The sequence below is a fragment of the Psammomys obesus genome, unplaced genomic scaffold (genome assembly GCF_907164565.1).
Source record: "Psammomys obesus unplaced genomic scaffold, mPsaObe1.curated_primary_1811, whole genome shotgun sequence".
In the NCBI taxonomy this organism is placed as follows: Eukaryota; Metazoa; Chordata; class Mammalia; order Rodentia; family Muridae; genus Psammomys; species Psammomys obesus.
In genome coordinates, this window is record NW_026596240.1 from 13,776,238 (window position 1) to 13,792,197 (window position 15,960).

The 15,960-nt window shown below is 41.4% G+C and overlaps 1 protein-coding gene across 3 annotated transcripts in view; it reads right to left on the reverse strand.

Annotated features, from left to right (window-relative positions):
• Positions 1-15,960, reverse strand: part of Exoc6b (exocyst complex component 6B) — a 442,378-nt gene that overhangs the window by 89,389 nt on the left and 337,029 nt on the right. For all 3 annotated transcript variants that reach the window (XM_055596436.1, XM_055596434.1, XM_055596435.1), the window contains one exon: positions 10,143-10,216. In XM_055596436.1, coding sequence (XP_055452411.1) covers positions 10,143-10,216 — 74 coding nt within the window. The remainder of the gene's footprint in view (positions 1-10,142; positions 10,217-15,960) is intronic.

Here is a 15,960-nt window from a genome sequence, read left to right on the forward strand (position 1 = left end):
TATTTATTTATTTATTTATTTATTTATTTATTTATTTATTTATTTATTTATTTATGCGACAGGGTTTCTCTGTGTAGCCTTGGCTGTCTTGGATTTGATTTATAGACCAGGCTGGCCTCAAACTCATAGAGATCCACCTGCCTCTGCCTCCCTGAGTGCTGGGATTACAGGCCTGCACCACCATGCTCAGCTAATTAAACTGATTTTTAAAAGTTTTAAAAACAACCTAAGAATCTTTAAGATATGTTAGACTTAAAAGTGTACTTCAAATAACACAAGCGGTAGAGGACACATCTAATAAAGACCAGAGTGAGGCCCCCAAAAGTACAAAGAATTTTATTGGCATATAAATCTATAGAAGCTTTACTTTGTAGCTTAAAGAATTATTTTAATATGCAACAGTATTTTTCCAAATAAATACCTTTTAATGAAAAAATAAAAAATAAAGCCGTCAACTTACATTGAGTATAAGCATGAGAAATCCAGATTCATTTTCTTTTCAGTCATCAATGTCCTCAGAAGAGCTGAGAACATTTAATAGCTACTATTCTCAATCCTCACTCTTGGGAATAGGCAGAGCATGAGAAGCCAGTGAAAAACAGGTCTCCTGGTGTGGATTGTGGATGCTGTTTCTACACAGACCTCCACAAAACAGGAGTAACAACAGCTAGATAGTAACAGTAGTAATAACATCCATTGTATGCTAAGTAAAAAGATTACATGGACTGCCAAGGCTGCACAGAGAACCCGTGTCTCTAAAAACAAACAAACAGGCAAACAAATAAAAATGACATGTAAGATCAAATAATTTATTCAAATAGCATAGCTAGTAATCTACATGTGCTCAACTCCAAACTTCTTGACATCATGCTGCCTTGCCAAGCAGACAAGGTAAAAAAAAGTATACTCAACTTATTTCCCTAATATATCACGGACCACAGAAAAGAGAAAAATTAAGACTTCCTGGAAATACGAGGTTTGAGAAACTGCTGAGCACTCAGACACGGTAAGTCTTGGAAACAGAGCCTTCTGCTGGCCTCCTCGAGCAGATTCTAGTAGTTTCTAGTTTAATTGAATTTGCCTCAGTTGCCACATAAAAACTAGGAGTCAGTTTTTTGTTTTGTTTTGTCCTACTGCATGTTTCTGTGAGTTTTACCATGGGAAAAGGTGTGTGTGTGTGTGTGTGTGTGTGTGTGTGTGTGTGTGTGTGTGAAGGTATCAGAGGAAGGAGAGCTGATTGTCCAATGAAATACTACTATTCAGTAAGACTTTACAGTCAAGTTAAAATTTATTTTAGATTATTTAGATTCCTTAATGGCATCTTAGACATCTTCTCTTTCTCTACAACTTCAGTGAATTATTTTATTCCTTGAAATAAACAGACCAAGAAAGAAATAATACGGGGTAATCAAGAAGGACCTACTGTAAAAGCTAAGCCACCCACAGGTATAGCTGCTTAGGTGCCAATCTGTTGCCTCTGCAAGTCCCTGTTTGCTGTTATAATCTCTTGTAAAGGAGACACTTCTTCATCGATACCACTGCACCAGAGAACCAACCTTTGTAACTTGCCTTTGTTCCTCAACTCCCACGCTCTGGCTCGCTCCCCACCTTGGCACTTTTTCTTTTGTGTGCCTGGTCTAGTTCAGCTTAGCCCTTACGACTTGGTGTGGACTGTCCTCTGGTTCCCTTCCTTCACTGAAGCCTTTTGGTTCTACTTTCTTGCCAGTCCTACCTTATTCCTTTCCCCATTCCTGATCTCTGAACTTGCCTAGAAGGAATCTTTAGGTTTGGGGTTCTGGATTGTTTTGGGTACTTACTCTCTCAAAGTCTAGGTAGCTTAGCACAGCTTATAGCCTATTTTTTTTTTTTTTTTTTTTTTTGTTGTTGTTGTTGTTTTCCAAACTCAAATAGGCCCCAAGTCCCTAAATCTGGCTCTTTGCTGTCGCTCACTGCTGCCCCCAAGTGGCTGTCAGTGATGTGGGTGTGAGACAACAGTTTCAAGGCCTGGCTCTGCTGCCTTCTTGGATTGAGCGTTCTCCAGGAGGACCTAGACAGCAGAGTTAGCACATCTGAGGTCAATGTTCAGAGCCCAGAAGTTTTCACTCAGCTAGCACCAACACACCCTCCAACAGCATGGCTGTGTGCAGTGAAACACATCTGTGGGCATTCTCCCACCTCTGTTCCCAAAGGTGGCACTGTGTCAAACAAAACAAAAAGCAAACAAACAAAAAAAACCAAGTCCATATTTGTGGATATGCATACACCAACCAGGTGTTAAATATAGGAGAGAGCTCCTGGCTTTCTTTTTAAAAGGGGAAACAGCATAGTGTATTTTCTCAAGGCCTCTAGGATGAAGCGGAGGGAGCCCAGTGACACACTCTATGGACTAAGGCAGAAACCACCAGGGAGCCACTTGTTAACAATGGCTTTATGCACAGTCAGAAATGGAATGAAGCCCTGACTGCTGAGCTGACAGACCTGGTAGAAAGCTATGGAGCATGATGCTGTCACCACATACAAAATGAGTTATGGTGGTTCTTCTGCTGGTACAAAGAACAGAGGGTTGTGGCAGACCAGACCCATATATGGAAATTTCTGCTCTACCATGCAGTAGAAAAGGTCTTCTGTACTGTTCCAAGCTGCAGCAAAACATGTAGACAGCCAAGCTAACGCCTGGCCGTGGCCACATGGGCTGACAGACAGGGATAACAGACAATGATAACCTGGAAGGCCCATCAGCTAGAAGGCCAAACCTAATGTATTTTTCATGGGAAAATATTCCAAAAGTCTGATATGTTGCCTCTGGGTACCCAAAAGGGCTTTCACCTACTTAACTGAAAGAACTTTGCTTCCTGTCTTCATGTATTTGCTATTTAATCACTATCAGCACCCAAGGAAGGTCCATGGCACATGGCATCCATAAGTAGTACTGCCAAGCACACAGACAATTCACAGGAATGGACCATCAAACAGGCCAAGAGCTGTCTACCAAATACCACCACACAAAGAACCAAGGATTTATGGCCTACATTACCAGGAAGTAGGTGTTTTCTTCATTTGAGGAAATCAGACACTAGAAAATATACAGCCGAGTTCACTTAACCTTCCAACTTCCCTTCAAGGATCCAACCTGTATTGAATGAATGAATGAATGAATGAATGAATGAATGAATGAATGAGTTTTACCTCTGGTAAAACTACCATGGCTTTCATGCAGTTGTCCTCTACAGCTAGCAGTCTTTCTTCTTTGACTGCCAGCCTCCTAAAGGAATTCCATAAAGACTTTTGTAAGTAGAACTCCTCCATGGCGACAGAAAACTGAGCAGTAAACTTCCTTCCTTTATCATCAACCTGTTGGTCTTCTGGCTGGGGCAGATGACTCCTGAGCTTGCAGGCTGACACTCAGGTTGAAAAGGACCCCTGCCAAGCAGCAGTGCTTGGAAAGGGCTTCTATGAACAAAATATTGGCCTATACTCCCTGCTGTGATGGTTAGAGTGTAAATGGCACCCACAGGCTCATTTGATTAAATGCTTGATCCCTAGTTGGTAGAAATGTTTTGGGAAAGATTAGGAGGTGTGGTCTTTTGGAGGAGGTGTGTCACAATGGTTGGGCTTTTAAATTTTAAAAGCCATGCCAGGCCCCACCTCTTTTCTCTTTGCCTTTAACTTGTAGATCAGTTCTAAATTCTCATATACTGCTGCAGTGCTGTGCCTGCTTGACTAATGCCATCCTTCCCCCTATGGTGGTCAAGGGCTCACCCTCTCACACTCTAAGCAAACCCCCAATTAAGTGCATTCTTTTGTAAATTGCCTTGGTCATGGTGTCTCTCACAGCAATAGAAGAGTGCCTAAGACACCTGATAAAAAGGGGTCTTAACACTTCTCTCTGATGTCCTCCACGAAGAGCACCTCTTCTATGAGCTCCTCCCCCCTACCCAGCCCCTAGTACTGCTCTCCATTAGGAATCTTTGGGCCAGGCATGGGGATAAATTTCTGTAATTCAAGCACTCAGGAAGTTGAGGCAGAAAGATCCAGAGTACAAGTCCAACGTAGGCTACGTGGTGAGGGCCTGCTGCTGGTGGTGGTTCTGGTGATGATAAATATAATCTTGGAAACTGTCTATAAAAGCTCCTTATATTCCAGCAGGTTCAGGACTAATATGAAGAAGCACTTGTGGGAAGTGGCTTCCAGCTAGCAACTGTTTTGTTTGTGATAAGAATCCGATAACTGGCACCTGGAGCCTTTGAGATCTGCCCAGCTCCTACCTGTGTTAAGTCTCCCAGTTAGGCAGTAGTTTAGAATGGGTTATCCTGTGGATCAAAGGATATTTTAATGTGTGCTAGATCACTGAATCATCCTTTGTTGTAGGTGGGTTTTCTACTAACACTAGCATTCAAATGATTAACAGAGGGAAGGTTCATCATAATGTTCATTATACACAGACACTTGATTTCAAGACAAAGCCTTTATGGAGTAGGATCAAGACACAACAGGAAATAGGAAGTGAAGCTGGACAAAGGTTCTGAGTTGTTCTTTCGTCCTAAGTGAAGACTCACTACAGTTACTGATTCCTTTTACCTTAACAAGAATAGCACCAGAATCTGGTCCATAACCAAAAAGAAATGGACAGGCATCTCCTTAGGTACCACTGTTGTTTTTAAGGCAGGCCCCGTGCGGGCAATGGAAACGCACTGTTTACTTTAGACACGGGAAGAAGTTGGGGAATAAGTGCCCTAGAGGGAATATCCCTAGCTCACTCTAAAAAAAGCCCAGATATCTTGGGATGGCTCAGTGTGGAAGTGCCTTGCCAACAAGCTCCATTCAAGAGATCTGATGCAATGTCATAGGCTTGTTCATTCAGCTTTATAATAACAATGCAGATCGAAAGTAAGTAACTGCTATGACTAAGAAGCAGAGCATAAGATGATATTACCAAGGAAAGGACATCTCCAACTGTTAACTGCTAGTCAGACATGGAAGGTGGCAACTGTAAACTAAATAAACAAAGCAAATACTTCTTTGGGGAGTTAAATGCCCTCATCACAGTGAATAACATCAGTGTTAAATATTTTAGGGTAGCATAATTTTTAGCATTAAAGGGGGAGGATAAACAGGACATTAAAAATAATCAACAAACAGAACAACAGAGAATAAAGACAAATAAGAGAACTTAGGGGATAAGGGTTAAAGAAGACCCTAATATTCAAAGGAATGAACCAATACACACTCACACTGACACACACACACACACACACACAGAGTGAGAGAGAGAGAGAGAGAAAGAGACAGAGACATACAGAGAAATAATCTACTTTTCTTTCAGTTTAAGTCTCCTTTCCATGAATATTTTACAGCTCTTTGTGCCTACAATGCATCCCTTTTGTATTTATATATTCAATCTTGCCCCTGATTTGCACTTTTTGTTTGTTTGTTTGTTTTTTTCAAGTCAGGGTTTCTCTGTGTAGCCTTGGCTGTCCTGGACTTGCTTTGTAGAGGAGGCTTTTGTAGACAGCAATCTACCTGCTTCTGCCTCCCCTTGAGTGCTGGGATTAAAGGTATGCTCTACCACGCCCAGCTTTATTTGCACTTTTCAGACATAAGCATAAATATTCCATTCCAGCTGGACTACGAGATGCAGTTTCTTTTCCAAATTTCTTTAAATTGAACTGACCTTGTGACTAGCTGAAGGCAACGGGACGTGGTAGAGTGACGATCTGCTAGTTCTGAGCACAGAACTTAAGGGTTTGGCTACTTCCTCTCTTGGAACTTTGCCAAATGCTGTGAGTAGGTCTAGAGCAGGCTGCCTGTGCATGAAACCTAACATGGAGCAGAGAAGGGCTAGCCCTGCGCCTCGAGAGGCTGTAGACTAGCCAGCCGGGCCAGCAGGTGACTGCAGTGTGGAGACTTGCTCAACTACCCAGAATTGCCAATGAGTAGAACCCTGAACTGCACACATGCTTCAAGCCGATACGTCATGGGGCACAAACAACTGAAATACACGTATTCTAACGCCTCCAAGGCAACACTAATGACAGCATGTGCATATTAGAACCGAGAACTCAGTGATCCCCAGTTGATCCTTTGGGGGCGCCGTACTCACTGTGCATCACAGAAGCTGTGTCGCAGCAGGCACTCAGAGTGTGAGGAAATGAACTGAAATGAAAAACTAATGCTGATTTTCAACTTCTACTTCATGTTTGCCACAGAACTGCTAAAAAATAAAGAGCCACTAAAATCTACTGCCGTCTCTCTAATTCCAAAAGATGAGTAACTACAGGCCACCAATTTCTGGAGTGCAGCTATCACTTTAAAATAATTCATTAAATAAGAATTAATTTTGTCCTCAAGCTTTAACATTCCCCAAGCTTAGAAGCTGAAATAAACACACACACATTTTTGCATGTAAATTTTGTACTGAAATTGAACTTTTACGACACAAATATGAAATGCTATGGAAAGACCTTTTGACTTGTTCATTATTATGAATCGTAGATTTTCTAGTCTTAGAATCTTAACAAACTAAAAGGGTATGTCAACGTATTTTAACTGAAATATCATGAAAGCTTGTATATTTGAAATGCCATTTCACGTTTTACCTTAAGTAGAAAAATAGAAATAGAGTAAGTGAAAAGAGATGGATAGCTTTATAATCCACACCTAATTTTCTTTCTAATGACACTCTGCTATTACAGTCTACACAGAGACTCTTTCATCACCACCCATGTTTTGAATATGTTTAAAATTATCATTCACCTATTTGCATCTGAAAGTCTAACACAAAAGAACATGAGCACATGATCAGCATGATACATTTAGAAAGCAGAGAGGCAAACCCAGTATCTGAGCGGCACTGAGAAAGCATGTGCCCTAAAGCACACCAGGAAGACCCTTCTCATATGGACATGCACCCTACATTCTGCCTATTATGGAACTCTGCTTGGGACAGGCACAGCTATTACCTGAAATGGCTACTGCCATCTTGAAATTATAGCCTCTGTGACTGCTTGCAGGAAACCCCCACAAGACTGGGCCTTGTCCACTCCTCCTGGCAGTGGAGAAGAGCTCCTGATTCTCCATATAGTAGTTACTGGGGCAGGGGCCACTGGTCTACAATAGCTTAGCTGCTGTAAGCTGCCCAGGCTCCCTGTGAACAACCCCTTACTCATTCTCCTGTAAGTAATTCCAGCTAGACTTGGGTAGAACTGTTTTGTTTTTTGGGAGAGCGGGGAGTGAGGGATGTTGTGTTGTCTTGGGCAAACAGACACTTGATTAAGAAAAGTCACACAACATTAGCTTTAATTTTCACTTCTGGTATTTCCATTACCATTTAAAAATTGTCATTTACTATTGTGTGTGTGTGTGTGTGTGTGTGTGTGTGTGTGTGTGTGTGTGTAGTGGGTAGGCACTTGTCACTATGGAGGTCAGAGAATAACTTAGTGAAGTCAGTTCTCTTCTTCCACCTTTATATGGGTTTCAGGGAGCCAACTCAGACAGGTTTTCATGGCAAATGCTTTACTTTCTGAGCCATTGTCCTAGTCTCCGTTAATTACACTTAAACTGTTCTGATCTTTGACTTATAAAAGCCTAAGGAGTAAATCTGTTAATAAGTTAAATAATGAAATCAGAACCTAAAAAGGTTTAGCCAGTTGTGAGAATGATGGAATCTGTATGCTGACACATCTGAAAGAAGAACAGGGCTAGTAAAAGCCCCACCTCTAGGTCTAGTCCATGAAACCACCGTCTACAGGCCAGATGAGGAGGAAGCACTCCTGCGGGGAAAAACAACACCAGCATCAGTGAAGGGGACACTTGGCAGCATTAGGAACAGAAAGCCAAAGCCCCTTCCAAAACAAGCAGGCGATAACACAGATTCAGTTATGGCCATCTTCATGCTAAGGAGACTGCTGGAAAATGAACTCACTGCTTTGGGTAGAGCCCCCCAAGGCAGAGCCAACACACAGTCTGGGTTGGTTGTCGGGCAAAAATGGAGGGAACATAGCAAACTCTTACTGTAAGACTAGTCTCCACTCCCAATTTAATATTCTGCTTTATGATTGTGAGGAACACAAACAACATGAGACAACCATGTCTGTCTCATCTTAAGTCCCCTATAGTCCTACTTGTATTTTGAGCATCTGAGAATGGCCTAGATGAATGAAAAGAAAGATGTTTTCAGAGAAGAATGTGATACGATCATTTTGCAGTATGTCACCTACCTGCTAATATAGCCTTAAACTAAGAATCTTGGTGAAATCATCTAGGTTAGAAATTATCCCTTTCCAACAGCTGTAACACAGAAAGTTGTGAATAGAATTTGGACGACACACTGAGTAAGAAGAGACACCGTCTTTCATGATCAGGAAAATGCTGTAGTTTGGGCTTTTACCGTGTAAAGATCACAAAGGAAGCTCTAGGTGTGAGAAAGCGGCACCATCATGACTCTCAGCATCTACACTCCACTGCTCGCTGGCTCACAAGTACCTGGGCACTCAGCTCGCTCAGGCCCCCACTCTGGATATGCTTTCCCATTCCCCCTCAGACCACATTTTTAAAAAAAAAATACTAGTTGCTTTCCACAGGTGCTGAAGCTACAAACTACTGAGAATGACAATATTTTCTTTGCATGAACAGTGAAAAAGGAAAGACTTTTTCTTTACTATGTTCTTCCAATGAAAAATCACTTTCTGTTTTCCAAGAAGTGTGAACTGGCTTAGAGGTTTTGGAGAACAAATTCCAGTGGGAGGGAACAGATCCCCACTGAACCCTAAAATAAAATCTCTTCCCACTTTAGATCAAAGTCTAAAACTTGAGCAACTCAAACCTATAAGTAGAAGGTGTTCAGTGTGTGCTAAGAGCCCCATTTCTGACAGTGCTAGGAAAGCCTTATGAAAAAGAGAACCCCTAACCCAGCCCCCAAATATTAAGTTGACACACGTTTCTCGGACGTGGTCTGAATCCTCAAACCTTGGTGGGTCTATAGACACATGATTCTGTTGAACAGGGCTTTCCGGAATTGTCATCAATGACAGATTATACTACCCATCCACAAGGGTCCAGGGCTAGCTCAGGCCATCCATTATGGGTTAAAAGCTATTCCGGCAGGAATCCAGTCACAGTGGTAAGGAGGTAACCCAGACAAGGGGTCCTACAGCTTTAAGAAACACTCTGGGCATCTACAAGTTTTCAGAATGCAAACTATGTCAGCTCTGAAAACAAGAGGCACTGCATCATTATGGCAGGAGAAACAAAGCCAGGCCCCCTTCTAAAACAGACAAAAAAAAAAAAAAAAGATTGTTTTAATAGGAGAGAAACATCAGTCATTGATGCTTACTTCATTCACTTTCTATCCAAGCCCATCCATCTTCAGAGTGAAGAGATGACAGAGCAGTTACGGCTCTCCCTTTTGGCCCCCACTCATCTTGTTCTACTATGCCCACCACCAGGACCTACCAACCCACCCTTTCCAGTCTGAAACAACAGCCCTATCGGTGGTCTTTCCATCTCATGGGCTTGCCAGGGCTCAGGTAGACCTAAGTACTGGCCTTCATCATGATACTGTAACAGGACTTCCCATCAGTCTAGCACAATTGGTCAGAACCTTTCCCAAACCATCTTCAAGCAGCAGAACTCTGTTGATGATGGCTGATAATCTTCCTCAAAGGAAGCAACAGAAGGTACGAAGCAGCAAACAAAAGTCAACAAACCAGACTAATAACCCAGAAGGCAAAACATTTCGTTTCCTTCAACACTGCTGGCCACATTATCGACACACAAAATTCTCCAGGCTGCCAGTGCACCTGCTTAGCATGGGTTTGACGAGTCATCTTTTCGCTGTGTCTGCAGAAGTCAATGGCCACACAATGGATCACATCACTTGAGGGTCACTTGAGTCCCTCTACTCTGTGGATCCCTCCTCCCACCCCCTGCCTTCCCTCCCACCCACAAAACCTTTACTCCACCATTGCTAAGCATCTCAGATAGCTAAATAAAAGAGGTGGCCTCAAACACAGGGAAAAGCCCTTAGGTCTCCAGTGTGAATCACCAATGCCAAGCCCCCTCCCCTCCCCTTTTCCTTAAGACCTGATGGTTCTTCAGTCACACATCTTAAAAGAAAAACAAAAAACAAAAACACAAAGACTTACTTGTCTCAAGTCGATGAAGGCCAACTGCAGCGTGTCCTCCTGGAACCCAGGCACCGGGCCGGATCTGGCAAACTCTGTGGGAAAGAAAAGAGGATAAAAAGCGCCTTTAACTAACCATGGACAGGGAGATTGGCAGACGGATGACAGGGAAGACAAGAGAGGCTGGGGGAGAGGAGGACTGAGCTTCTAAGGAGTCATGTCTCTCTCCCTTCAGCTTCTTTGTTGGCCCTTCAAAATTCGTGTCATCAAAACACCATTAATTCCAGCATCCTGACAGCAAGGAAACTGTACTAATTCGACCTGAAATTTATTCCCATGAGCCGCACTGGGCTTCAGAGTATTTGTTTTGTGAATGGACAAACAACTTGCAAAGGAGGAAGGGAGGGGGGAAAAGAAAAAAGTTTTTCCTCTCAACACAATAAAATCTTCAGCTGAGAAACTCTTTTCAGTTCCGAAAGCTATTTATATTTCAGATCGCTGAAGGAATTTTCTAATTTCACGCCTGTCACCTCATTCCCTAGGCATTTATGAAAAAATATTCCCTTCCACATCATTACTTATTCCCTCACTGATTATTTGTATTATCCCATGGGTGCCAACCTCCTACACCACCTCCACGCATGCACACAAGTCGCAGCTGCTGCTGCCACGATCACAGTCTCCTTGAAAAGCTAGGCAGTACTGGCAGACACGAAGACGCCCACCTGGATGAAGCTTACTCCAGAATGTTACGGGACATTTGCACGTGCTTCTCCTTCTACTGCACTCCTTGCCCTAACTTTACTCTCCATGCTACCTTAAAATCTCTCTTCCCTCCTCCTGTTTCCTCTTAGGCCAAAGAGGCCACATGGATGGCTCTCTGCAGTTTACAGCTGCACCTGAGATCATGCTCCCTCATAATTCTGGCTTCTACTCTCATTAATAAGAAAGAAATGCTTAGGGCTACAGGGACAAATGCTAGCACAGTTAGGAATGTCAACCTTTATCATCCCTGAGCTTTGCTTACTAGGAAAGAAAAAGGTCTGAAGTTCCCTCCACACAGACAAGCATGCAGCGCAGTTAAGATCTGGGTAGTCACTGTAACTTCAATTCTTCTTGTGAAGTCAAAGCATGATGTGTATTTCATATCCATCCACTATTTACATTAAAAGCAGCCCAAGTACATACAAAACATGTAAGAGGTATTTTCCTTTTAAACACATATTCCCCAAAATGGAGTTACAGAACTGGTATATTCTTTTTCTTTTCTTTTTTTCATATACAGCTAGAAATGTGTAAGATTCTTTACATACAATAAATTCAAAAGATGATATACAATTATTACTATTTGTGGCCTTTGTACTTCCCTTTCCATCCATTTTGAAACCATAATAGCCTTACATAATATCACTGACATTTTTAGTTTTAAAAATAATAATGCCAACAACTTAAGACTATACAGACAAGAGACCACTATATGAAAAGAATTATAAATCAATACATTAAACTAATTTAGATATAGTACAATGTGGTCTATACAAAATACTCTTACTGTAGACTTTTCAAATTAAAAGGATGCATGGAACAGAGATCAGCTCTGAACAAAAATTTAGTAAAGCAACTGTTTCCTTTGAGAAGAAAACTCACATGCCACCTAGAATTCAACATTATCCAAAGGAGGACCAAGAAACTCAAGTTTTAAAGGAATAAAGTTCTAAAACTACAGACATGCAGTGAAAAGCATGTTGACGGGAAGCTTGCCACAGCACACCCTGTAAATCAACAGTGATGTGCAGTAACCAACAGCACGGTCACATCTGGTACACAGGCACTGTGCACCCTAAACACACAACTGCCTCACCCGATGCTCTTGGTGAAGGACATTCTTTGAATCACAGTGATGGCTCTCTTTCCAACAGCCTTGTTGAGTGGTCAGTCTGCCTACACTTCCACCAAGGTTGACAGATTACCTTGAGTAGTCCTGTATCATTCAAGCCAGGGTTGCCTCATTTTGAAGTATTTCAAGTCATCTCTATCAGAAGGAGCTCAGCGGCTGGGATGTTTGGCTGTCCTGTCTATGTCCACTCGATGGACTTCCCCTATGACACACCACTGGAAGGCTTGGAAGCTAGCTTTATGTTTATGCTACTCCTCACTGAACACGCTCCCTTGGATGACAGGTAAACTGATTCAGGAGTCTGGATATATTATATGCTGAGCTTTCACTCACTTTACAGGCCTGGTTTTTATGATCTACCAAATTGGAGGTTCCCCAAAGACATGGCAGCCTTTGATTTATCCTTTTATAAGGAGAGCCAGAGAACGTTAACTGTGCCAGGTATAATAAAATCTCCACAAATCACTTATAAAAATGTCTAATTACTGTAAATTCAAGTTCATTTTGGACTTTCTCTCTCTCTCTCTCTCTCTCTCTCTTTTTTTTCCCTTCTTCAGTACTGAGCATCAAACCTAAGGTCATACATGCTATACCAGTGCTCTATTAATGAACTACACTCCTATAATACTTACAATCACACAATAGTAAAGGCAGTAAATTCCTTGGAGATAAAGACCCTATCTCAAAGCTTAACGAGTATTCAAAACAGTATATGCTCAACAAATATGAGCATATTTTAGGTTTCAATTAAACAAGTTACATAAAAATCAAGATTCACTAAACACATAGACTCAAAACTGTGAACAAAAGTCTCTGGGTTGTTACAGGTAAGGTCCTTAACCCAGGTGTCAATTTGCAGGATCATAAACTAGTGAATTCCATAAAATCTCAAATACAATAATCTTAAAGGGGATGGTTGTAGAGCTCATAAACACCAGAACTGGAGCTCTACTTCTCCACTTACTAACTCCCATGTTCAACAGATGACTTAACCCGTGTACGCCTTTAAAGTCATTATTTCAAAAATTCACACTTATCAAGTCACGCATATAACGCAGCTGGCAAAGTGGCAGGCATATCATAACTGATTATTCTTATAACTGATTTTGTATGTGTGTGAATATGTATTTCTCCACAAAGAAAGGTTCATAACTTTTACTGAATTCTCAGAGGTTTGAAAGAGGGATGGCTCAGTGAGCAGTCATTTATTTATAGGAAAATTTATAGGCAGATACTTAATTATTTTGTATTAAGGGAGTTAATATGCCTAGTCTGTTATGCACAGCAAGAAAAATTTCATTTATATTATAAAAATTAAATAAATACATGAAATAAAATTTCTGTAACTGTAATTTAATAGTCTCAGAAATATGACCTCCTAGACTAAGAATCTTAGAAATTCATAAAAATGTATTAGTAAGTACATATACTAGTAAGAAAAGTAAATAATAAAAAAAAACAAAGTAACAATTCATTCAGAGCCTGATTTTAAGTAGATAAACTATAGTGTGCATGGAAATCATTGCAATAAGCATCTACTTCACAGTTTTATTGGAGACAAAGAGTGATTTCTTCTTTGTCGTTTATAAGCTCCCATACCCCAAGAAGAGGAAGTACAGGATGCAGGCGTGACGACATAGAGCAACACTGACCAGCAGTATTTCTTCTTATGAAGAGGCACAGCAGGACAGGCCGACATGCACAAGTCCTCAATCACCGCCTGACAGCTGGGAAGGAAAGCTGGTATGTGGACAGGCCAATTTCACATGTCCATGGTAAGGGCCCTAGAGCCATGGACTTCTGACAGGAATCAGAGCCAGGTGGAAGCAGAAGACAGTCATGGACTATTCCTTCTTGGACTTTTTTCTGGAAAGTAGGTTTTTAATCTCTCAGTGACTTGTGTCAGCATGAAAGTGTCCACAGCCTAGAGTTCTACAGGGCAGCCTCAGCACCATCCAGGAAATCAAAAAGCCTTCTTCATTTCACATAGAGCCAAATCCTCCTTTTCACCAGTTCCTGTTGCTTGTGGATAGGTCCAAATACTGGTGAGTTGGCATCTGCTTGGAGGTTAAATTATACAGTGGTTGTAAGCAGTCACAGCACAGAGCACCCCCTCTACCCTCTGCCTGTCCTCAGGAGGAACTCGCTGAATGCAACATGGTACCAAGTCCTGACTCTGAGATTCACTGTGAAAACTGAAAAAAAAAAAAATTCAGTGAATAAACTGGCAACTAATTGAAGACTGTGTAGGAAATGTTAAAAGGAGGCTCACAAAGTTACAGTAGAGAAGGCACATAGTCAAAAAGATTCAAGGAGAAAGAAAAGCACAATATCCAACAACCTCTGACATTCTTAATGCATGAACCTTTGAGATGTGGTCATCATTTTAAGAAATGTTAATTTTCAAAATATCATTTAAATCTAAAACTCAAATCATGTTCACAGTCTAAGAAAGTTGCCAAAGGATAATAGAAAGAAGTGTAGCTAACTTCGGGATTTTTGTCTGGGTTCTTTTCAGGAAGAAAGCAAAACGCTTGAGTATAAAGTGTGCTGAGTGCTGAGGGTGCAGTGGGGAGGTGAGTTGCTTGCCGTGTGAGCACGAGGGCATGAGTGTGATCCAAGAGGCCAGAAAAAGTCAGACATGATGATACATTCTCACAATCCCAGAGTCATGGTGGTGGATCCCTGAGGCCTGATGGGGCCATGGTTAAGATCCAATAAAGGCCCATCAAGGGAGAACTATTTCCTTCTTGCCAAGAGGATGAAATCTCGGCTAGAGTGGGCATTTCAGCTAAGCAGGGTTAAAGAAGGCAAGCTCAGCTTATACCAGTTAAAGAGATAGGTAGAATAATCATCCTTTAATGAGATGATGGACTTTTCTTGCTAGATTTTAAGCCCTAGTATCCTAAAGGGCACAAAATTGGGTTTTGTAAGTCTGCTTAATTTCTGAACTATTAGAAAAGCATAACTTTTCATTTTCCTTTATTTTATTTTATTTTATTTTATTTTTTAAAGCACACACTCTCTAAAGCTTTGGGCTTTGCCCTTTCTCTTAAATTCCCTTCCCTGACTTATGGGTGCGGTGCCTGCCATCATGTGACTGACCTGCATGTTTTCCTCAAACAGCAAGGTCTTTTTGTGTTACCCATCTCTTCTTCATTTTCTTCCGCGAGGCAGGTATCAAGATTCTCAGCTTGCCAGCATGAAGTTTTCCATCCTTAAATTCTTTTATTAATGGGAGCAGATCTAATTTCCCTGCTATCATCTGGTGACCACAGAGGAATTCCCCAAATTTTCAAATAACATAGTCAAGTAAAGAGCAAGTCTAAATAAACAAGAGTAACAGCACCTAAGGAATGAAAACCTAGGTTGACTGCTGGCTTCCACAGGGACATGCATATGCGTGTATATGCACAGCTGCACATAAAACTTCCACACAAAGCCAGGTTCAAATGAAATAATAAAATTAGAGTTAGAAGGGATTTGAGACATCAAGACAATAGCAGTCTGTAATCTCTATATTCAAGCAGAACATTAAAAAACAATCCATTTTTCTCCCTCATTCCATTGCTCACACCATTGCACAAAACATGGGACAGAGTCCATATTAAGTGATCCTGGAACATTTTAGACTACTAGAGTTCTTGCAGGCTTACCAGTATTAAAAAATAATGCACCATTTTATAGGTAAGGAATGGCGTCTGTGCACTTTCTTTTTAAAGTTCTTTTTTCTTTATATTTTTATTAATTACAGTTTATTCACTTTGTTTCCCACTTGTAGCTCCCCCCCCCTTCCTGATCCCACCGTCTCTCCGTCTTCTCTATCCATGCCCCTCCCCCAGTCCACTGATGGGGGATGTCCTCCTCCCCTTCCTTCTGATCCTAGTCTATCAGGTCTCATCAGGACTGGATACACAAAGTTATTTTAAACCAGCACATGAG